Source organism: Mus pahari, chromosome 13 (genome assembly GCF_900095145.1).
Source record: "Mus pahari chromosome 13, PAHARI_EIJ_v1.1, whole genome shotgun sequence".
NCBI lineage: Eukaryota > Metazoa > Chordata > Mammalia > Rodentia > Muridae > Mus > Mus pahari.
In genome coordinates, this window is record NC_034602.1 from 27,033,717 (window position 1) to 27,057,723 (window position 24,007).

Sequence of the window (24,007 nt, forward strand, 5' to 3'; positions counted from 1 at the left end):
GTAAGTCGTCACGCTGTGATAACGGCCATTAAATAGACCAGGCCTCTTGAGAACCAAACACTAGAAGCTGTGGTGTGGTCATACAAACTAGCTGGGCCGAGGCCTGTCTCGGAGGGCTCTTCAGATGCAGCTCAGATTAAAAAAAACAAAAATCAAAATAAAAAAAAAACAAAGCAACAACAAAAAAACAAAAGCAAAGAACAAGCCCTCTGGGGCATCGATGGAAAGGAAACCTTGACTGACCCATGTCACAACTGTCCCATGTCACAACTGTCCAAGTGAATGTGTCAGACAAGAACCACCGAACAGAGACTCACGTGGGTGCTACTGTCTGCTAATGGGGGTGGGGAGGATGCTGGCATAACACTGGTTCCCAAACACAGGAAAAAGGCAAGAGACCCTAGAAGCCAACCCCCACATAACTTGATGTATGCCCCAGGTCATCTGAGAGAGGAGCAGGACTAATGTCAATCTCCTTTCATAAATTTTCTTGGAAAAAGAAAAAAGAAAACTTCTCCAGAGATGTTCACTTCCTGTGTTGTCACAAAGCCCTTCCTCATAATGCTACTCTTTCAGTGGACATTGTAGGGATTACAACCCCTTAAGAGGTGTTAGCCATGCTGCTAGAAGCATCACTTTTGGGGACTGGTAATGGCCACTTCATGTCCCAGAAGCCCAAAGCCACTAGGTTACAGAAAAGCAGCCTGAAGACTCAGCCCAGCCCAGCCAGCACCAGCACCTCATCAGCAGGAAGCCAGGTGGTTCAAGCCAGCCATTTGCCAACTGCAGATATCAAAGGCCACGGATACAGAACATCCCAAGCTCTCAGGCTGTGTTCCGTCCCCAGGGAGCCTGCAGACCATCAGCCCCAAGGTAGTCCAGCAAGCACACTCAATTTTCACAGCAGGCTTCTGACAAAAAGAGAATCTAGGCAGAATCTCTAGGCAGAATCATGTTTAATAGAATGCCCTCTGAAAACCCATTTCAAAATAGAGAAGCTCTCCCAAACTGTAGAAGCCATAAAAATGTAAAATACTTCTTTAGGAAAAACTGAATCAAAATTACGCCTCAATTTTCAAAATAACACACAAGTTATTTCCACTGGTCAGGCACCAAGGTGACAGACAGCAACCACAGTCATCCTGCTCGGCCCAAGTCAGTTGTTCTCAATCTGCTCCAAGTCCAGGTCGCCGTGGTCCAGTGGGAAGATGCCCTCTTCTCCTCCACTGTCCCAGTCACTGGGGTCCCCACTGCTCCCACCCTCGCCTGGGCTGGCCTCTGGCTCCTCTGATGCCCAGACACTGGGGCTGGCAGGGCCAGGCCTGGGAATCCTTGGGCTAGAGCTGGGTGTGATGATGCCCACGAGGCCCTGGGAGTTACACGGGGAGGACACAACAGTCCTCGCCTGGGTGTCATCCTCATCATCTTCACAGTCCAGGGAGCAAAGGCTCTTGGAGTTTTTTAAAGTCTGCAATAGAAAACACATGGACTGAAGGCATTCCTGGTAGGTGATGTGCAAGACAACATTGTGACTGCCTATGAGGGTGTCTAGCCCATCCTAGTCACCAAACACCAGTCACGGCCCTAGAATTGTTTCCTGAACTCTGCCTCCCTCATCCCTGGCCTCATCAGAAACCAGGGCCACAGAGTTCCCATAGTGACTGCTAGGCTGTTTCTGGAAAGCCCAGCATGGACCCACCAAGACCAGAGACACCAGGTGTGTGATTGCCTAACACCTACCTGGGAAGTCCCCGATGGTAGAGACCTCGGAGAGGGCTGCATCCCAGAGCCTGTCTTGCTCTCGGTACAGACTATCCAGGAAGACTCTCATGTACCCCATTTCCAATACCACCTAGCTGTTCAACAAAGGCTTCAGGCAAGGTTAGCCAGTTCTAACTCATCAGACCCACATACACACGATTTATCCCTCAATCCCTAGCTGCCTCAATCCTGCTTTCCACCGTCCACTCTCATCTTCTCAAATACAACATGTGGAGAGCTTTTTATCCTAAAACCTCTATGTCAAAAACACAAACAAGGGGCCTCTAACTCTCTTTGTACAGGTTTGCACTCTGAGCCTTGCAAGCATCTTGGGCTGCCTCTAGCATATACAACCCAAAGCATACCCAGGGCACAGAGCTATAAAAGTCAGATGAGAGGCTCTGCTGTCAGCATGTCCTCTGTGAACTCAACTACCAGTCTCTGCTCCAAACCAGAGCTCACCCAATTGAAAAAGACTTGCCTACTCAGAGGGCCTATTTCGTGAGCTGTGTCCTGTCTTGCAGCTGGGGTGCCTGCACACCACTCGGGAGGCAAAATGCAGTCTGTAATGGGAGCATTCAGTCAGTGTTTTCCCAAGTGGGAAGCAGAGGAGTCTGGGACAATGGCTCTGGTTCCCAGTCTCCTGTGTACCTAGGTCTCGCTGGCATACTACTGGGAGTTGGGAAGGGGTGGGGTGTTGGGAAGGGGTGGTCCATGCTTCCCCTTGGAGCATCCATGAACCAGGCAGGAAGTAGATGGCGGGGAATGGAACCCAGTTTGATTCCAAGTGAGTGCTGAGAGTATGTAGGGCTGTAAGGAAGAAGGCCTACCCTGCTCTCTGGTTCTTGATGAAGACACTACTATCGCTGCTTGCTCAAACTGCTTCACTTGATGGGGAATGTGGATGTATACACCTCACTCAGGGTAAGTCAGGGATTAACTACCTGACTGCCATGGTCCTCTCAGTGGGGTGTCGTGTTACACGTTCCAGAATAGGGAGAATTAGGCAAGGAGTTGGTCCCACTCCTACCATTCTCAATTCTGAGGTTCATGGGGTTTGGGTTCACTTATTCTTACCAGTCTGGAGGCATGGTTCACTTGCACCACAACCTTAGACTGCTGCACATGACTCTTGGAATTCACCCATGTCCTGAGATGTACATATGTTAGGTCTGCACATACCACCTGCCACTGACGTGGCTAGGCCTTGTGTCCCCCCCACCTCCCGCAGTACTGTCTATGTCCTCACCAGAATCTCTACCAGGTTCCTTTAAACTGGCCTCTTCCATGAGGACTCTAGAAGGTATGTGGGTACCGGGAAAGAAACACAGATGCCAGGACACAAACCACGCAAGCCACACTGGCCTTCAGAACATTAGCTAATCACTGCTACAAAACAACAGAAAAAACAACCAAAACTCACCCTAAATGTGTCTGGAATAAGGACAGACAGACAGACAGACAGACAAAGTAGCCCAGGGTGGCTTTACTACTATGGTTTGTAACTGAGAGTGGCCCTGAACTTCTGATTCCTCCTTCTATCTCCTGAATGCTGGAGTTTCAGAGATTTGCTACCACTCTTGGCAAAAATCTACGTTTTGACTAGAAGCAGGTCCATCACAGGTGAGCGTAAACACACAAGCCCAGGGAGAGCTGAGTCTCTTCCCTGGAGCCGTGCTGTCGCAGGAACCAGTTGTCTCAATAAGACAGACTGCGGGGTGTTCGAAAGTGACTCTCCGCTAGGCATGCGGCACTTGGCTATGCACATGGCTGTCATCTAGTCCTTAGGAGAGTTGCAGTGCTGCAGGATCTCAATTTCTAGGCTGCAGGATCTCAATTTCTAGGCTATCTGGGAGGGTGGACAGAGAAACCCTGTCTCAAAACAAAACAAAACAAAAGCCAGCCAACCAATCTGAGAAGCAATATTCCAAAAAGCAAATCCTTAAAGATGTAAGCAGCTAGATTTAATCCCAAAATGAAAAGGAATAATTTATATTGTTTTACTCAAATCAAGATGAATTTGCCCGTCACTGTACTAGCTGGAAGACTCTGCAGCTTATTTCCTGTGGCCCTGCTAGACAGTGGGAACATCCAAATGCAGGACAGTAGACCCTAGGCACGCAGCAGCAGTCCCAACAACAGAAGACATTCCTGGGTCTGCAGTCAGAAGCCTGCCTTCACCTCAGGCCTTCTGCACTGGCCTGACATGTGTGAGGAAACACTGCTGGACCCCACTGCCCTCTGGGTCGCTTCAGCCGCAAGCAGCCGTCTCTCACAGTCTCCTCTCTTCAGAGAGATAACTGTCACTCAACAGCCAACCCTGAGAGAACTACCAACCAGCCCACAGCTATCATAATTTGAACTGGCACCATGTCCCAAGGCAAGCCGCAGCACCGACTGACACTCAATGATGTTCTGCATCTAGGTAGACAAACCCACAGGTTGTTTGGGGATTTTTTTTTTTTTTTTGCTTGTTTTTGTTTTGGAAGGAAGGCAGGAAGGCAGGAAGGCAGGAAGGCAGGCAGGCAGGCCTGCCTGTTGGTGGCCAGCTAGGGTGCTGTCCATGCCAGGAATCTCTTGAGCTGAGTGAAACTGACATATTCTGTTATATCCGGTTACCACTGCAAACCTCCTCTCCATGATGAAGCCAGGGGAATCCTAGAACACCATCCTATAGCTACCCTGACACTGCTGCCGCAGGCATCCAAGAGCTTTCCTCTCCAGGTGCTGAGGAAAACACCTAGACCTGTGTTCACAAGCTCTATCTCCTGCCAGCAAAGCTGCTCCACAGCCCAAGGTAGAGCCAGAGTCTGAGCCAGGTGGAGTAAGCCAGCCTAGAGCCTAGCCATGTGTGTGTCTGTGCCAGGACAAGACCCTAGGATGGCCAAGAAACATCAACAGGCATCTGGACACATCCAAGAGGGCCTTCCTCGGGTGTCAGGGAGGGGAAAGATCACCCTGTCCCATGTTACAGAGGCCTGAGGGATACATGGAGCTTTTATGCCTTGGCAGGTGACAATGTCACCCTACAGTGTCTGACCCCAGCTCTGTCCAAGAAGAGAGGTCTACTCTCAGGAAAAAAATTAATTTCAAAAATGAGTAAGGTTTTAAGAATAGTGGGGAAAGGGAGTAAATGAGAACACCTGTACCCCAAATGCAGAGCCCCGGCTCCAGAAGACTCCACTCTCCAGACAGAGACTGACAGTCTTCTCAGGGACTCAGACACCAAAGAACTAGCCAGAAACACAGGAGTCCCAACACTAGTCTACAACCATAAAACTCAAAGATAGGGTGTGCTCAGACTCTTGTGTCAAACAGGAGCAATGGCAGGTACTGCCAAACACTAGAGAAAACATGTCACCTACAACATGCCAGAGCAAGCATGGGAGGAAGCAAGCTGTAAGGACAGGAGCCCCGCCCCCAATGTTCATCCTCTCCCAACAAGGCGCAGAGTGTCCACAGAGGTACAACATCCCTAGCCCTCCAGAAGAATCACTGGAGCAGCAGAGTGACACCAAGTTGACAGGAATGGGTATGAAGGGCTCAGGGAGGACAGCGCCTCAGCACCACTCAAGAAAACAGAGTGAGTGAAATGTACTGGTAACAAAGACAGGTTGGAACAGAGCCAACAAACTGGACATTCAAAACAGTCATCCCATACGTCGGTGCTCAGCCACCAGGCAAGTGCCACTCCAACAGAAACACAAGGTTGGTCAAAGTCTCAGGAAGATGGAAGAGTGGCCTGAAGGGGATGTAAGGGCAGTTAGTACTCCACACTAGGTACACAGGAAAGCTGACCACCCTGGACACAGCCTGGTACCCTACCCACAGCCACACCCCACAGAACAAGGCAGCAACTAGCTACTGCAGGGAAGATGATGGACCAGGACTTTCCTGGGTGGGACAGCTGTTGCAGAACAAGGTAACAGCACCTGGTAGCCACACACCGGTCAGATGTAGCCACAAGAGCCCAGCAACAATGAGCAAAAAAGGACAAAGGGGAAGAGGCGGGTCCTTGGACGTAGTGAACATGCTGGGTCTGCCCTGCAATGAGCTGCAACTTCATAAATCCAACACACTGGTGACATGGTGTTGTGCAGAAACCTCACTCTACAAAATGTGATCTCCCCACCTCCACCTTGGTTTTCTGAGACAGGGTATATCCCTACATAACCAACTCTGGTTGCCTGGAACTCACTATACAGACCAAGCTGGACTGAATTTAGAGATCCACCTGCCTCTGCCTCCTGAGTGCTGGGATTAAAGGCGTGTGCTACCACACAGTTTAAACCATCTTTTTTTTTTTTTTTTTTTTTTTTTTTTTTTTTAAACCAGTTTCTCTGTGAACCACAACACAAACAAAAACCCTAGCAGACAATCCTAAAGTTAACACCAGTAGGCAAGGATGAGGAGGTGTGGGAACCATTAGCTGACAGGGACTGAGAGGGAGCAGAGAATGGGACACGGAGAAATGTGGGACCAGTTTATGATGAGGCCACTTCACACAGACAGGTGAGACAAGTGAGGTGGGGGGCATGGTCACCCACAGGTGGCAGGTCTGAAGACACAGCCTATCAGCTGGATCCTTCGCCTGTGAGTCAGCATGAACTCCTCCTACCTGTGAGGGAGAAGAAGCCCTGCTCGAACTGTTCACACTGAGGGCCTCTAACACGAATAGTGCTATAGACAAGGGGTAGGGATGACTGATCATGCCCCCCTATGGTACTTCACAACTGTCAAAGATGCCTAGACTATATGACCCAAGCTAGGTCAGGGTTTGGCCCTGTGAGGTTCCAGTGCCACTCTGTTCACTAAAAAGGCAACTGAAGAAAGTAGTGTAAAGTGTTAATCATTGGGGAGGGAGGGACAAAACGCTCATTACTTTGCTTTTTAGTAGTCTCAGATGCTATTTTAATTTGAAAGATTCCGATGGTAAGATTAAGAAGATGGTAGCTTCAACAATACAAAACCACAGGCCTGTGCCTCCGCGTTGGCTGCACTGTCGACTCTGACACTGAGAATGTGTCGGTTTCAGAAATGGCATGTGCCTGTCAGGCAGAAAGCAGAGTTTCAGCCCTGATGAGCAGGGCACTGACTCCACCCCAACACATCTTAATTGATTAAAATCTAGTCATTGTGTGAGAGGTAAGAAAGCTCAGGGGCTGGGAAGATGCTCAGACGGGAAAGCACTGGCCACACAGGCATAAGGGCCTGAGTTTGACATCCAGCACCTATGGGTTTGTTTGTTTTTTGTTTTTGTTTTTTTGTTTTTTTGAGACAGGGTTTCTCTGTGTAGCCCTGGCTGTCCTGGAACTGACTTTGTAGACCAGGCTGTCCTTGAACTCAGAAATCTGCCTGTCTCTGCCTCCCGAGTGCTGGGATTAAAGGCGTGCGCCACCACGCCCGGCTCTCAGCACCTATGTTAAAAAAACAAGTATGACACGATGATTCATGCTTGTAATCCCAGCACAGGGAACACAGAGGGTCCCTGGGCCTCTGATAACTTGGCTTAGCCGAACTGGTGAGCCCAGGTCCCAGAGAAAAACTGAGAAGCCTTGTTTCCATTAAAACAAAGTAAGTGGTTACTAAATTAGCATAATCCCTAACAATATCATAAAATTTTGTCCTTATACCCTCAGATAAGTGTAGTCCTCACCCCTCATCCAAGAAACTTGTCTACAACAGAGAATCACAACCAATCAAAAATAGAGAGTTGTGGAGCCCAGCTTAATGGACACATTTACAGAACAAGTCCTTCACATAAGGCTCAGGCAACACTGTGGAAGATGAGCAGAAAGATTGTAAGAGACAAAGAATCAGAAGTTTGCTGTGAGGGCTGGTGAGATGGCTCAGTGGGTAAGGGCACCCGACTGCTCTTCCGAAGGTCCAGAGTTCAAATCCCAGCAACCACATGGTGGCTCACAACCATCCATAACAAGATCTGATGCCCTCTTCTGGAGTGTCTGAAGTCAGCTACAGTGTACTTACATATAATAAATAAATAAATCTTTTTAAAAAAAAAAAAAAGAAGAAGAAGTTTGCTGTGAGACTGTTTCCTACTAGTGTCAGAAGGCACAAAGTCTCACCATATGACTGCCTAGACATGAGCTAAACAAGGACAACATGCTAGATAGGACCAGGCAAAGACCACGAGGCTTCAAGCCTACTCAAAGAACTACAGGAATATGTGTGCAAATATGTATATCCACATAACAAAAATTAATGAGTTCCACGACAGCCAGGGCTATACAGAGAAACCCTGTCTCAAAAAAAAAATAATAATAATAATAATAATAATGAAAAAAAGAGGTCATGAATTTAAACAAGAGCAAGGAGGGATATATGGGAAGATGTGAAGGAAGAAACAGGAAAAGGGAAATGATGTAATTATATACTCAAAAATGAAAGAATAGGGCTGGTGAGATGGCTCAGTGGGTAAGAGCACCTGACTGCTCTTCCGAAGGTCCGGAGTTCAAATCCCAGCAACCACATGGTGGCTCATAACCATATGTAACAAGATCTGACGCCCTCTTCTGGAGTGTCTGAAGACAGCTACAGTGTACTTACGTATAATAAATAAATAAATCTTTTTTTTAAAAAATGAAAGAATAAATTAAAAAATAAAAACCGGTGTGGAAGACTGGTGTGGGAGCAGACAAAGGCCTTTAACCCAGCACTCTGGAGGTAGAGGTGGCAGGTCTCTGTGAGTTTGAGGCCAGCCTGGTCTACCCAGTGAGTTCCAAGACAGCCAGGGATACATGGAAAATCCCTGTCTCAAACAAAAACAAAAACAAAAAATGAAGTAGATGATATGACTAAGGTTAACCTCTGAATTTCACACACACCACTCACATGAACACCCACACATAAATACAAACAGAAATAAAAATAAAAGCATATACACAAATACACAAAAAACCCATAATGCTATTCTCCCCAAGCCTCCTGTACTACTTCCCCTGTCCCTACAACACCATCTGTCTGCATAATCCCAGGTGTCTAAGACAGTGCCTGCTCTGTACACAGAGCTTACCACAGCCACCGCAAGGCGGGCCATTAAGCAGGTCAGTGTGGTGCATGTGGACTACATGACAGTCACAGAAACTAGGTCCCTCAAGACACTGCAGTGTCTCCTTGCCAGCTCTACGGATCACCCACTCTGGAAAGATAAAGAACACTAACGTGTCCACAAAGGCCAATGATCAGGAGCCACAGGAGGGAGCTGGGAAGTAGGTCCTGCAGCCAAGTATGAGCAGAACCTTCCGGCTGAGCTCCCTGTCCCATGACCTGAAGGGATAGAGAGACAGCACAGCTCAGACGCTTCCAGACCAACTGGGCTCACCTGTTAGCCAGCAACAGCTACTGATACAGCAATCCTGACCTTTGAGTTTAGGTTACAATGTGATGTGGGGACTAAGTGGAGGCTGACAAGAATAGTGTCCATGTCAGGAACAGAGGACATCTGAGTCCTGAGGGGGACAGCGGGGAAGGGAGGGAGAAGGAACAGACCAGAGAACATCCAAGTAACAGCCACAGCCCAGGAGGAGGACTGAACAATGGAGCAGAGGTGAGGTGGGGCCCCTCAGGCACCCTACCTCCACAATGAGCCCATCTATAATGTCCTAGCACCAGCATCACCCTGGCCAGATTTTCTTTCCTCTACCTCCTAAGGAGCCCAGAGTGTTCACAGCATCTCCAGATCAGGACCACCCTTGGTCACCAGCCCACCTTTGTTACAAGCCATCCCCGTCCCCAAAAGCACCAAGTCAAGGACTTCTCTGCTAGCAGCCTCATCCTATGCTGCTGTTCCCCTCCTACCACCACTGGGTGATGCCACAAGCCACACCACAGCACTGGCTAGCAGGGAAAGCCTGAGTATCCAGCACTTGTTACCAACTTCTCAACAGTCAACATCACACTAAAAGCACCGCCACTTCCTTTCTATCAGCCCTCTTCAGTCATACCAGAAAGAATGGGCTTTCAACCCTCACAGCCACCAGCAAGAAGCCTCTGGAAAACCTGTCAGACAGAGTCAGCAGTCACATCAGCAGGCTGCACAATAGGTAGGCATCTGCAGAGCCAGGCTACCTCCCACAAGACATGGACTGCCAGACAGGCCTTCTCCCAAACCTGGTGGCAGTGGCTGACCTATCCACACCATTCCCAATATGGGCTCAACAGACACACTGAAGCAGCTCTGCTCAGGACAGCCCTGGCACCACCCACAACTCAGAGTCTGACATGCATCCACAGTAATGCCTACAAGAGACAAGTCAGGCTAAAAGCCATGGGACAGCGATGGACAATGAGGAGTTTGGAAACTGCCAATGCCAGTCACCCAGAGAAGAGATAACACTGTCTCCCCCAGTACCCACAGATCTGGTTCCTGCAGCACCCTGCCTCAATCCCAACATTCAAGAGGCAGATGCAGGCAAATCTCTGACTTCAGTGCCAAGCTGGTCTGGTCTATATGAATTCCAAACCAGCCAAGACTCCATAGTGAGGCCCTGGCAGGGGAAAAAAAGCACGAGGGTCTATTACTTCTGCTCCTCCTCCCTGAGAACCCAGAGGGGGGCAGAGCTGCTGGGCCCTACTCCAGCTCTCAGAGAGGGGCTGAGGAACCCTCCCAGGCTCCAGATGCAGCGGAGAGGACATGCCCTCCCAGTCACAGTCAGGCCAGTCTCACTGTTCCCTCCCCCACTGCCAGCAGTTAGCTCCTCTCTGGGATCCACAGGAGAGCAGGCAGTGGTCTACTACACCAGCTAAAATGTTCCCTCAAAATCTCCAGGATGTGCCAGGAGAGCTCACACAGCCAGGTACGCACTGGTCTCTGAATGAGGCATAGCTCAAGCCAACAGCTCTGGTTCCTGTAGCCATCACAAGCCAAAAGATTGCATTTTCAGTGGTGCCAAACTCAGTGTCAGCCTCCAGGGATGGCTTCCCCTTTTATAAACAACTGTCACCCCAAACTGTAGTTAGGGCCCCCAAGAGATGAGGCTGAATCAAATGAAACAGCTTCGTTGAAAATCCACACTCAGTCCCTCCTTGTCCTCTCAGAGCTCAGGGTCCAGGACACACATGTGGGGGCTCTGCCTATAAGGTATGGCTGAGGTTTTTGAGGTCAGCTGAGAAAGGCCATCCTCACCAACCCAAGCTATGCCATGTTCCCTGACAAGCTGGCCTTACACAGCACCTAGGCTCAGAAGAAACTAGTCAAGTAAGATTACAGGAGTGAGCCGGGTGTGGTGGCGCACGCCTTTAATCCTAGCACTCNGGAGGCAGAGGCAGGTGGATTTCTGAGTTCGAGGCCAGCCTGGTCTACAAAGTGTGTTCCAGGACAGCCAGGACTGCACAGAGAAACCCTGTCTCGAAAAAAAAAAAAAAAAAAAGTTCTGTTCATTTTAGGGCAGGAGAAATGGCTCAGTGGTTAAGAGCACTGACTGCTCTTCTAGAGGTTCTGAGTTCAATTCCCAACAACCACATCTGACACCCTCTTCTGGTGTGTCTGAAGGCAGCTACAGTGTACTCATACATAAAATAAACAAATAATTAAAAAAAAAAAAAGATTACAGGAGTGCTGTCCACAACCAACCTCACCCCAAGACCAATATAAGGCAAAACACAGGCTTCCTAAGCACCCAAGAACAAAGATGTGGCCTCACCCGTGTCATTTTCAGAAAGTCCAAGGATGGGCGTGTCCACCTGGCATCCTCCTCCCGTCTTCGCTTGCGCCGGACCCTCCTCCCATCCAATACACAAGGCTGTGAGCGGCACCGGAGCAGGCCATGGTGCCGGCCTAGCTCAGGTGTGGAAGTGGGGGTGCTGCTGGCTGATGGCAGGCAAGCGCCTGCATCTACAAGGTGCTCTTGTGAGAGGGACAGTCGGCGCCTGGAAGAAAATGGGCAGGGTCCTGTAGAAAGCCAGGGTGGGCCTGAGCTTGAACTGCCCTCACTGCCATCCACAAAGCCACTGCTGGCTGAAGCTGGCCGGGGCGTCAGGGGTGAGGTAGGGCCGGCGGGTGACACAGGCCTCCTGGGCAGGCCGGGGACTAGAGTGCCCTGCAGGGCAGGGTTGCCCAGGCCGCTGCAGCACTGAAGTGTGGCACTCCCACCACTGTTGCACCTCCTCTTGGAGATGGGAGTCCACACCTTGGAGCTACCAGGGCGCCATGGGGAGCGGCATCGAGCCAGCTCCTCTGGTTCCGACAGGGACCGGCAGTGTCGCTTGGTTGGTGGTGCTGCAGGTGGCCCTGTGCTATCATGGAGGTCCAGGAAGTGGCCCACATCCATGGGCCCTGGGGATTCCAGCTGCCACTTGAGACCTTCGGTGTGAGACACAACATGTGGGCCCACTGAGAAGGGGCCTGAGGCTGCCTGGCTTCCAGTGGGCCATCCTCCACGTAAGGCCTTCCAGGGACTTTTATCCACTAGGGAAACACAAAGGTGTGAGAAGAAACGGTGAGCAATAGGGAACCACCCGCTGCCTCCCTTCCCAGGCTCACGGACACGTGGACAAAAACGCCACTGCTCACATGGGCCACGGCATCTGAATGGCCAGGCTTCATCCAGTCCTTTTTCGTTATGTTTTTGGTTTTCTGAGACAGGGTCTCTCCGTGTAGTCCTGGTTGTCCTGGAACTCACTATGTAGACCAGGCTAACCTTAAGTTATAGATCCACCTGCCTCTGCCTCCTGAGCTCTGGAATTAAAGACATATACCACCAAACCTGGCTTCATCTGGTCATAAGGAGTTGTCTCCCTACCTATTTCCTGAAAATAATCTGACTGATATTACTCCCAGTTCATTAATGCAATGTGTCATTATAATGCTTTATTTATCACTATCCCTGGCCCTTCTCTAAAGACAGACCTGTGCCAGCTAAGAACCAAACAAAGCTACCTCCTGAAAATAGCCTCATTTCTTAATGACCCACGTGGACAGCCAGTCTTAAATCTTCTTACAGATAGAGGACTCAGCTGAGCCTGGGTGTAGTGGTTCGCCCCTGGGATCCCAGTACTTATGAGGCAACTGCAAGACTGATGAGCATTTGCGTTTCCTGTCTGGGATACACAGTGAGTTCCTGTCTCAGACTTGGCCTGTTGGACAGTGGACTGGGACAGAGACCTCCCTAATATCGTCAACCCTCTACTTCTTTGGCCCTAAAGCTGGGTGTTGGCAATGTGCCTTGGTGGCTGGTCATCCTGTAAAACCATGTGCCCAAGACATCACAGGTAAGAGCAGCATAGGGACTACTTCCTCTGCTTCTTCCATCCCATCCCTGAAGAGGATTAGGAGTCCTTAAGACATCTGAGCCTCGACTACAGCTCACAAGACTCAATACCCTAGGTGCTAACACAAATCTACTTCCCCCAGGGCATAGCCCACATGAGAGCTCTCCACACACCTGTCCAGCCTAGTCCAGCTCCCCTCTGGTCAGCTTGACCACTCAGTACAACTTGGCACCCAGATCCTGCATGAGCTGCTCAGAGCTGCCATGGCCCTACTCTTTGTTCTACTTGTTGGCTTTAAGGGCAGGCACCCACTCTAGCCCTCCCTCACAGAAGTGCAAAGTCAAGTATGTGGGTGTCTTCAAATGGAGTCAGCCCAGTGGTAAGGTTCAAATATCCAATGACCTGACCAGAGGATGCTCTGACACTCTTAATGGGAGGCCATCCAACAGGCCACTCAGCTTCTCCCTGCTGCTTCCAACCACAGACAAGCTAAGAGACACTGGAGTACAGGCCACAGAGACCAACAGGAAACAGTCAAGGTCACCTCCGGGGAAAGATACATCAAGGACCTTGGGGTGACCTGAGACAGAAAGAAGGTAAGACCAGAGACTGAGGGAAGAAAGAAAGGAGTGCATAAGAAGCCCTCAGAAACTCTGATCAGGGACTGAAGTACTTAATGTGGTCTCATATGCAAGATGGACTGGAGGAGACAAGTGGGAGTGAAGGCACAGGCCAGGAGAGGTGGGAACCCGATGGAGACTTTACCTCTTAGTTCTGGCTGCTTGTGAAAAGGTTGACAATACTTTAGAAATCTGGCAGTCAGCAAGGTGAACCTGACATGGTTCTACCATGTAAGGTGTTCCAACCGTCAAGGCAGCACAGAGTAATTCCAACCCAGGATCTTCGCTTGATTTACCCCCACACTTAGGGGCCACTATCCTCTCTAATTGCTAAAGAGCAACGTGTCAGAAAGTGAGTGTGAGCAGGTCCAGGAGTACTCACTCAGCCAGTGTGTACTACAGCAGAATGGCAGCCAGACCACATACCACCTGAGAGCTGAAGGAGACCCATGTCTCACATAGAAGGTAAAACAGTGCTTAGCTCCCTCCCACATCACCACCAGCAGCAATAGCAGAGGCTCTGCTGAGCCCTGACCCTGACGCATCCTGCTGAGAGACCAGTTCTGACTCCTGGCCTGTGAGCAGGGAGGGTGGTGGCTCATGATCTTCCTGCCCCACAAGTAGGTCCCACAAAGGTCTCCCTGAAGCTTCTCTGACTATCTAACTCAGTCGGCCAAAGACCCAATGTCACCTTGCTCCATCATCGGCTACTTCAGCCTTAGACAGACCCTCCCCGGGCTTCTGAGACACTTACCGCCAATCTCCAAAGGGAACAAATGGCCACTTTTGTTCAGTTTCTCAGCAGAATACTAAAAGTGACAAGAGAGACGTCTCAGTACTCGTGTGAAAACTCAAGCGTTTACCACAGTAATGCTATTTCTCCCTAACACCTCCATTGGTGTTTAAAATTAAAAGCACTGGGCTCTAGAAAAATATTTTCTTAAAAAGAATTAACATTAAAAAAAAAACATTTATTTTGTGTGGGGTGGCATAGAGGGGCGGGTTGTGCACATTACAGTGAACATGTTAAAACAAGAAACAACTTATGGCAATCTGTTATTTCCTTCCACCAAGTGATCAAACTCAGGTTGCCAGGCTCGGCAACAAATGCCTTCACCCACTGAGCCTTGTTACTGGCCCAGGACAAGTTTTTTTTTGTTTTGTTTTGGTTTGGTTTTGGTTTTGGTTTTGTTTTCGAGGCAGGGTTTCTCTGTGTAGCCCTGGCTGTCCTGGAACTCACTTTGTAGACCAGGCTGGCCTCAAACTCAGAAATCCGCCTGCCTCTGCCTCCCAAGTGCTGGGAAAGGTGTGCGCCACCACACCTAACAAACTCTAGCAGAACAAATGGGCGGTGTCCTAAGCCACTGCAGGCTTCCTGGGATCACTCTTGAAGCTCTGGCCCTTTCCTGTGGATGACCTGTGCTAATCAATGATCTTTCAAACCTCACCACACAGTCACTTCTCAGAAAGACCTGAGGGCTGGAGAGACAGGCCAGCAGTTATCAGCTCATCTTTTAGAGGATTCCAATTCAGTTCCCAGCACCAACACAGAAGCTCACAAGCATCCAGGGAATCTGATGCCCTCTTCTGACCTCCCTGAACACCAGGTACATGATTCACATACATTCAGGCAAAATACTCATACATAGAAAATAGCAATAAATACAACTTAAAGAGAAAAATAGGCCGAGCCGAGACCTAAGAGCCTTTTAGTGCTCGTGACAGAGATCCAAGCCCTAGCATAATGGTCGCAGCACCGAGAAGGGTCCAGACAGCAGGGTGACCCGCCTCCAGGAAGACCCGCCTCCAGGAAGGTAGATAAGCTACTGGCAGTCTCAGAGATTACCAGGCAATGCTATAGCAACTGCACCTGAAGTTTTGGGGAACTTTTGTTGCTTCACATAGAGAAAGCCAGGTGTTTGGGTCACATTTATAATCCCAACATTCAAAGAGGCCAAGGCAAGAGGAATACTCCAAGTTGCAGAGTATCTTGAGCTACTTAGCCAGACTCTGATCAACCAACCAACCAACCAACCAGCCAGCCACTCCAGCCAGCAGTCCTCCTGCTGAGGTCCAACCACTTCCGGAGAGCAAGTAAGTACCTGCACTGTCTTCATAGCCCTCCTCCCCAAGGCCTGCATCCCTAGTGTGCATAAGAATACACCCACCACGAGAACACAACACACTCCAGGAAGGACAGGCTTTTCTTAGCCAATAGAAATGGTTCCTAGAAAACTTGAGGAGCTGTGGACCGGTATCTAACAAGATGTACTCAGTGCACATTCAAGGACTGGCACAGCATAGACAGACACTTCACAGCAGGTATCTCCAGGGCTTTGGCTGGGTGAGAGTTGAGATGCGCAGGTGACCAGCTCAAGGACACAGGCACAGACACTCAGGACAGTGGATGTAATGCAAGAGAATAGAGTGCTGATTGCATTCCTTTGCAAGGATCAGTCTCTATGTTATACCACATCCTAGGGCCTTTGAGACGTGGCAGCTGCTGAGCCTCCTTAGGAGATAAGACAGTGGATGTGCTGAGATAGCACAGTCTTACTGATGACAGACTGGGGAACACACAGGGTATCACTCAGCTGTGCTACATCCATCTGCACAGCAGCGTGATGCTCCGTGCTGCTTGTTCCCAGCTCAGCCACATCACATGGTCTGCTCTCCTCTCCTGCTGACATCTAGCTCAGCCTCTGATTCTACCCTGGACCAACACTAATGATGGTGGTCTTGGATGGCTTCTTTCTCCGCTTCCCTTGGCCTCCTTGTCCTCTCCCATAGCTGGAGGGGCTGCTACTCTGATCTGAATCATGGTCTTTGACACCTAAGAGTCAAAGCCCAGGACCAAGGCATCTGTCTTGGGGTTTCTATTGTGATAAAATGCACTGTCTAACACAACCTGGGGAAGAAAGGGTTTGTTTGACTTACATATCTTGAGCCACAATCCAATGAGAGAAACCAAGGCAAGAATTCAATCAGGGCAGAAACCTAGAGGCAAGAACTTAAGCAGAAGCCATGGAGGGATGCTGCTTACTGGTTTGTTCTGCACAACTTGTTCAGCCTGCTGTCTTATAGGGGAGTACTATCCCTACTGAGCTGTGCCCTTCCTATCAATCATTAGCCAAGAAAATACCTGTAATTTTATTTTCTCAATTAAGGTGACTTCTTCCAAGATACGTCCAGCTTATAGGCTGACCAAAACCAGCCATCATAGCATATGATCTGTGCTACCAACAAGCCTCAGCCAGGAAAGCACTGCCCATGCACCTACCTCATTGCCCACATCCTCCAGCTACACTGGCTCCTATCCCTCTGCCTCTTTAGAGGTAAGCAGACGCCTTTCCAGCTCTGCATTGGAAGCCTCAATGCACAACTAAGATGCACATGTAAAATTCAGGTCCCAGTGTCCCCTGTTGTCTGAAGATACTGTGGGCCCCACTACCTGTCAATCGTTCCTTCCTTGCTGCCCCAAACCCCTCACTCACTCCTTCCATCTTCATCGTACACTCCAAATCATATGACAGATGCTCTCTGTGTCTCTGGCAGCATCGATATAGGAGCCCATTGCATTCACCAATCCTACGGTCATAAACCACCTGTGCCTCTCTTCCCTTGAGGCAGCAGTGAGAGTCAGACATAGCTACTCATTTTTCCAGTCTTTCTGTAACAGCTGACCTATTCACTATCCTTCAAGTACAAAAAAGCAAACTAGGAAAAACTGGGTGTGCCTCAGGTTCAGGGTGTATAAGTTGGGAAAAAAGGAGCCCACGTAACCACATAAAATTGACACAGATAGGGATGGGAAGAGGATTAGAGAACACTGGCTTTGGAGAAGGACCAGAGGCACAGGACCAGGCACACATCGTGAGACCATAATGACAGCATTCATTATATCAGACGTCAGACACTATCCCCAGCACAGCCCGGACACTGGGTGAGGTCCTTTGCAGCTCAGCTGCCTTGGGATTCAAAAGCTGGATCATTCTGGTAGCCCAAGTACGAGAACTGCTGCCACTACAAGTCGTCCCCATCCAGCACATGGGGGGGCTCAAGCTGGCAGCACAAATGACCCAGACTAGCATCACAGTCATAGCAATGGAGACAGAATATTTAATGACTTTTAGCTTTATTAAAATTTAACTCTTTGAAACTTTACCTTTAAATTTTTTTTTTTTTTTTGGTTTTTCGAGACAGGGTTTCTCTGTATAGCTCTGGCTGCCCTGGAACTCACTTGGTAGACCAGGCTGGCCTCGAACTCAGAAATCCGCCTGCCTCTGCCTCCCGAGTGCTGGGATTAAAGGCCTGCGCCACCAGGCCCGGCGTTACCTTTAAATTTTATATTCCAGTTTTGTTATTAGAAAACTGTCGCTGGATGGTGGTGACACACACTTTAATCCCAGCACTCAGGAGGCAGAGGCAGGTAAGTTCAAGGCCAGTCTGTTCTAGAACAGCCAAGGCTATGCAAAGAAACCCTGTCTCAAAAGAAAACAAGAAAACTGCTAATTGTGTTTAGAATAGCTTGAAAAGTGAATCTACTTTTCCAAGAGTAAATTTTATGAAAATGTATTGGGAAGAGTAAACACCCAGATACAGGATGACTTCTGCCTGCAGCAGTCTGGGCATGAACACTGCCCAGCTTGGGCAGCGTCAGCATACAAGACCTTAAGGAAGGTGTGTAAGAGTTGACTGTATAGTTTCTTTGCTTTGTGTTTCTGGAATCCCTAGCTGTACTCAGGGTGTATCTGTGTTAGTTTCAAGTCATGGCACAAAGACAAAACATTAAAATAAATTTGGCGAAAGTAAGTTACAATTATTAAACATTGAAAATATGTGAGTCGGGTGTGGTGGCGCATGCCTTTAATCCCAGCACTCAGGAGGCAGAGGCCTAGTCTACAAAGCTAGTTCCTCGCCAGCCATGGTTACCCTGTCTCAAACAATAACAACAAATCTAATAATTATAAATTAATAAAATAAATAATTGACTTCATGGTTTAAAAAAATAAAAAACAGAAAGACTCACTCCCTAAAGCTAAAGCAGGTGAATGAATCTGTGTTGTCAAGTCGTGAGACAGGGTCCTGGACACGGGTAGTAGGATCACAGGATGACTGACTTACTCTGGCCAATCTGGTAAGCAAGCCACAGAATTCTGTGTAGGGCAGCTTTGTACTAGAAGTTGATTTGGTTTGTAGTGATGATCCTGACAGACACTGGCTTCTGCCCAATGCCCCCAGCTCAGCTCTGCCTCCACCCTACAGTGTGCGCCTCATGCCTTTGGCTCTACACATGGGCTGTGCCCCCTCTGACCCCCAAGCTGACTCACCGGGCCAGCCTCACAGGCCCTGCGGGTGAGGTCATCCAAACTCTGGTTCTGCAGCTTCTCTGTGATGAGAGTGACCATGGCCGGCCTCTTCCTCAGTCCACATCTATAGGCACTGGATTTCCAGAACACTGGACATCAGCAGGCTCAAGCCATCAGGTCTGAGCCAAACTCAAGGTTATAGCTCTGACTTAAAGATGCTGACCCATTTCCAGACTCTTCAGGGCTTTGCCTCTGTAAAGAGAAATTGCCACATGACCATACACTTCAGTCCATAGTTCTGTTATATACAACATCCTGTTTTTAAAAAATGTTCCTAATATCCCTCTTTGACAAATGCCTTCCTAATTCCAAAATAATCAAGTATGTTCCTTCCTGAAACCTCTAATAATAACCACACTAGTAGTTCTCATTCTGTGGGTCACAACCCCTTTGGGGGTTGAAAAATCCTTTCATGGGGGTCACCTAAGACCATCAGAAAACACAGATATTTACATTACTAATCATAACAGTAGCAAAATTAGTTATAAAGCAGCAATGAAAGTAATGTTATGACTGGGATCACCACCCCGTAAGGAAGTGTAACGGGCCACAGCATCAGGAAGGTGAGAAGCGCCGCTCTGAGAAGTCAGAGGACAGATCCAGCCTCTGAGGCCTCTCCCGAAGCAGTGAGAAAGCCCTTGGCAGGCTCCATCCCCAAAGGGCAGTGAATGTGTGGAGAGAAACAGCAGCAGCCACATCCAGTGAGAACGCCAGTCGTAAGCTACCGGGCCCAACCCACAGAGGCCGGGTAACCAAACTGCCCCTAACTCCAGCCCTTGAAACTTTGATTCTCTTTTTTAAAAACGAAGGGTAGGGTGCTAGAGGCAAGCACAGAGCTCTACTACACCAGGTACAGCCTGAGGCAAGGGGCCAGGATCACCATGGTAACGGTGAAAAGGGAGGCCATGGCTCTTAGCTTTTCAGTCCTGGAAGTCAGCATCTAAGAGCATCCAGAAGCCTTGTGCCCTTTGCAGCTGCCATCCCACTGTGCATGTGGAGCTAACTCTCAGTGTCTCACTGTGTGCGTGTGAACAAGGGATACAGATCAGAAAGCAAAGAACTCAAAACACAGGGTGGGAAAACATGGCAAACTGGGAAACAACACATGGAGCTGGGAGTGGAGCTCAGTGGTCAACCCTTGCTTAGAGTGCAAAAACAACTACAAAAATGAAATGTCCCAAGAGTCAGCCATGCTTCAACATGACGAGGCACTGTCATGCAATACACCAGACAAGCAAATTACTCAAAAGACTGATCAGAAGAAATAGAGCAGAGCTCCTTCGAGTTAGCCTAACAGAACTACCTCAGGGTCTCTGCAGGGTATATCAATGAGCAAAAAAAAAAAAAAACACCCGGAGGTTCAAGTCACCTCCTTCCACCCAGTAAGGCACTCCAAAGGAGAGCAATCCCGTGAGTGTTTATCCCAAGATCACTAGGTATGACCACAATATCCATATCTGCTGGAAGTAACATCACAAGCCCGGCAGGGGTCACGCTGGCAAACCAAGTGCACCCAAGCCTAGGGCTCTGTCAACAGGAGAAAATCATATGGATATTTTTACAGATATCAGAAAGATCTCAAATAAGATCAAACACCAACTTTTCATTCTTGAAAATATATATACATTCTGTCAACAGAAACAACAAATACTTCCCCCTGTGACTTTGAAACATGAGGCTCAAAAGCCAGCATGTGGCTAAACAAGGCAATGCTGACACGTAGCAAGCACAGGGATCAGGGCCATGTGTCACCAACAGCATACTAAGCACACATTGGCTAGCCTAGAGCCTGGCGTGAGTTTACATTAGTGGATGCAGCAAGCAAGCACCCAGCCCAGGCACACATGTGAGCTCAGTTCAATAAAAGGTCCTACTAGCACCACACCACTCACATACGATTCCTGTTTATAGTCTCTCTGACCTGAAATCCCAACTACCATGCCTAAAGGCAACAGCATTTAGTACAGTCTACCCCAGCACAGTGAATACCATCTCCAACTTAGACCAGAGAGGAGGAGCACACAGAGCAGGTCCAGCCCATCTGTTTTCCTTTCTTTCAAATAAAGGAACCTAAATCTGAACTAGCCATGTCCTAGGAGAAGTACTAGTCCTCCCTAAGCCTGACAGCGCCAGCTGGGCCACGGGGACATGGGCAGTCTGGCCCACTGCTCATCTAAACTGAAAGCCCCCAAATCCCAACCTCTGAGCCATACCCTAACAGGGTAAGGGCTTTGCAGGGTCTTCTGTCGTTTTTTATTTTAAGATTTACTTTAATTTTATTTTATGTGTGCACTACATGTATGATACAGTGTCCATTGAGGCCAGAGAGATTATCAGATCCCCTGGACCTGGAATTACAGACAGGTGTTAGATGCCATGAGAGCATGGGGAACTGAACCTAGTTCCTACTGGTTCAAGACAGGGTCTCTCTATGTAGTCCTGACTGTCCTGGAACTCAATCTGTGGACCAGAGTGGCTCCAACTCAGAGACCCACCTGTCTCTGCCACCCGAGTGCTGGGATTAAAGGTGTGTGCTGCAGCTGTCACCGTACTGCAGCCTCCACAGCCCAGTTGCAGACACTGCTCTTAACCCCTGAGCCTTCTCTCCAGTCCTCACACACCTTGTTGTAACCTCATCACACAAAGCACACACATCAATGTAGAAAGGCCATGCAAGTATAGTGCAACTTTTAAAAAACATTTTTTTTTTTTTTTTTTTTAGTTTTTTTAATCCAACCCACAAAATGGACCAGAAGTCCTAAGTCTACCTGAATGAGTCAATGTCTGAGAAAAATCAGTCAACGTAAGTGAAATTCTTCCCTAGGTACAGTTATAACTACCAACAGAGTTACAATAACAGAAACACTTCACAATCTGCCATTTTACAAATATCCTATATAACAAATCTCCATCAAGGATCATCTGTGAATTCTTTTTTTTTTTTTTTTTTTTTTTTAAGATTTTATCTTAAGTACACTGTAGCTGACTTCAGACACACCAGAAGAGGGCATCAGATTTCATTACGGGTGATTGTGAGCCACCATGTGGTTGCTGGGATTTAAACTTAGGACCTTTGGAAGAGCAGTCAGTGCTCTTAACCGCTGAGCCATCTCTCCAGCCCCCATCTGTGAATTCTAAAGGTCAACAGAATATGTGAAGTGTCCAACTACCTTCTCACAAGACATTTTATTACAAAGGAAAAAATAACAAAACTAGCCTGAACCACAGGACCAAAGTGACTATAGCCAGTGCCAGAAAATACGGACACAAGACTCCTGAGGGGACACTAAGGAGATCACAGCGCACAGTGGGGCTCCTCAAAAAACCTCAGAGCCTCAATGTAATCAGGAGACGATCAGGGGAGCCTAGTGAAGCAAACAACAAAGCAACTGACCGTTCTTTAGAAGCAGCACATCGGGCTAGAAAGATGTCTCAGGAGTTCAGAGCATTGACTGCTCTTCCAGAGGCCCCAGAGTCAATGCCTAGAATTCATAGGGCAGCTCACAACCTGTAAACTCCAGTCCCAGAGGATCTGATGCTCTCTTTTGGCCTCTACAGGCAAGGTACAGACATGTACACAGAAATATTGCTGGCAAAACACCCCTAACACAAAACAAAAATAAAATCTCCCCAGGAAATTTTTAAAATAAATGCTGGGTCATGAAAGAGCAGACCAAGGCTCCTGCCCAGGCTGAAGGGCACAAAATGTCCACTAATGATCCTCCAAGAGACAACGTCCAAAGTCTGACATTTAATTGCTGTTAGCTGACAACACATTACTGGCATTATTTTCTATTATTATCAATGACCTGGTATAAGGCAAGGTGTGGATATCTGGGAGTTCTGCGTGCTACTTAATTGGGGAATGGATGAGTAAGCGTAGAGTGTCACCCTGTCACAATCACAGATGTTTAAAACGTGGAACAAAGAGTCTGCTGGAAACTGCTGAGGGAAACGTGTGCAACACAGATCACAAGGATGGGGCAACTCAAAAGCAGCTCATGGAATTAGGGTGCGGCTCAGCGGTAGCACCTGTCCCTAGGTGCTCAAGGCTCTGAGCTCCATCCCCACCATTGCAAAACAAACTCTAGTATACATGTGGAATGGACTAGCCAGGTGCTTTAAAGAAAAGTCTTTCCTGCAAAGACCCAATCTCCAGATAAGGTCACTTCACAGATCCAGAGGTTGGAGCTTGAATATAGTTTTGGGGTGTACAATTCAACCCACAATGCCAAGTGAATCTCACACTACAGAAACCTGAATGCACAAAATGAGATATAGTTCAAAAGGCCTATTGAAAAGGGGGCAATCAGAGAAGCTTCTCTGGTGTTAACCAAGACTGATAGGTAAGCAAGAGAAGAGGGGGACAAAGGCCAAGACTGATACCAAGGTAGACATAGGAAGACACAGCCAAATCAGAGAAACGTGGCTCAGATGATGGAACTGACCAGCTCTGCCCAGGAGAGAGGGACAGGTGTTCTGATGAAAGCTGATGACAAAGACATGCAAACTCAGGCACTCAGGGAAATACATCCAGTCCACACCCACTCCTCCTGAATGCCAACTCCTCATGTAGAGTGAGCATGCCACAAAGGACAGGCTACAGTCTGCTCATTTCCCTTCCCTCTGCAATACAGTCACCAAAACTATTTTGCAAGTAAGCCTGTGGCTTGGATGATACTTTACCCAGCCCCTGCTGCCCCTTATCCAGCCTTCCAGACCTGGCTACTACTGACTCCTAAGGCAGTCCTTTGACCCATGTGGCAGCCCTGAACCTGGCCTCAGCGGGTGATGCTAGTGCTCCAGTCTCCATCAGTCATTGTTCCAGGACTCCCAGATACAGAGCAAAATCCTCACCCTAGCCCAAGTTCTTCTTCTCCATCCCAAACGATGGCCATGCCAGCACCAAGACTGGCACACCCAGAGCAGGTACTCTACAAAGACAGTACAGGAGTGCCCACCAACTCAGTTCCACCAATGGCAGAGACCTCATTACCTGGGGAACTACCCTCAAAAACAGCATCAAAG

At 48.5% G+C, this 24,007-nt stretch overlaps 1 protein-coding gene across 9 annotated transcripts in view; it reads right to left on the reverse strand.

Annotated features, from left to right (window-relative positions):
• Positions 1-933: 933 nt before the first annotated feature.
• The window catches only part of Fam53a (family with sequence similarity 53 member A), a 33,477-nt gene continuing 10,403 nt past the window's right edge, over positions 934-24,007 (reverse strand). For 7 of the 9 annotated variants that reach the window (XM_029545284.1, XM_029545283.1, XM_029545281.1 and 4 more), the window contains 4 exons: positions 18,941-19,171; positions 14,365-14,419; positions 11,424-12,187; positions 940-1,468 (listed from right to left, as the gene is read on the reverse strand). In XM_029545284.1, coding sequence (XP_029401144.1) covers positions 1,157-1,468; positions 11,424-12,187; positions 14,365-14,419; positions 18,941-19,018 — 1,209 coding nt within the window. In that variant the 5' untranslated portion in view covers positions 19,019-19,171 and the 3' untranslated portion in view covers positions 940-1,156. Of the gene's footprint in view, positions 1,469-11,423; positions 12,188-12,292; positions 12,386-14,364; positions 14,420-18,940; positions 19,172-24,007 lie in introns of those variants that run through there. The other 2 variants (XM_029545285.1, XM_029545286.1) reach the window with 2 other exon arrangements.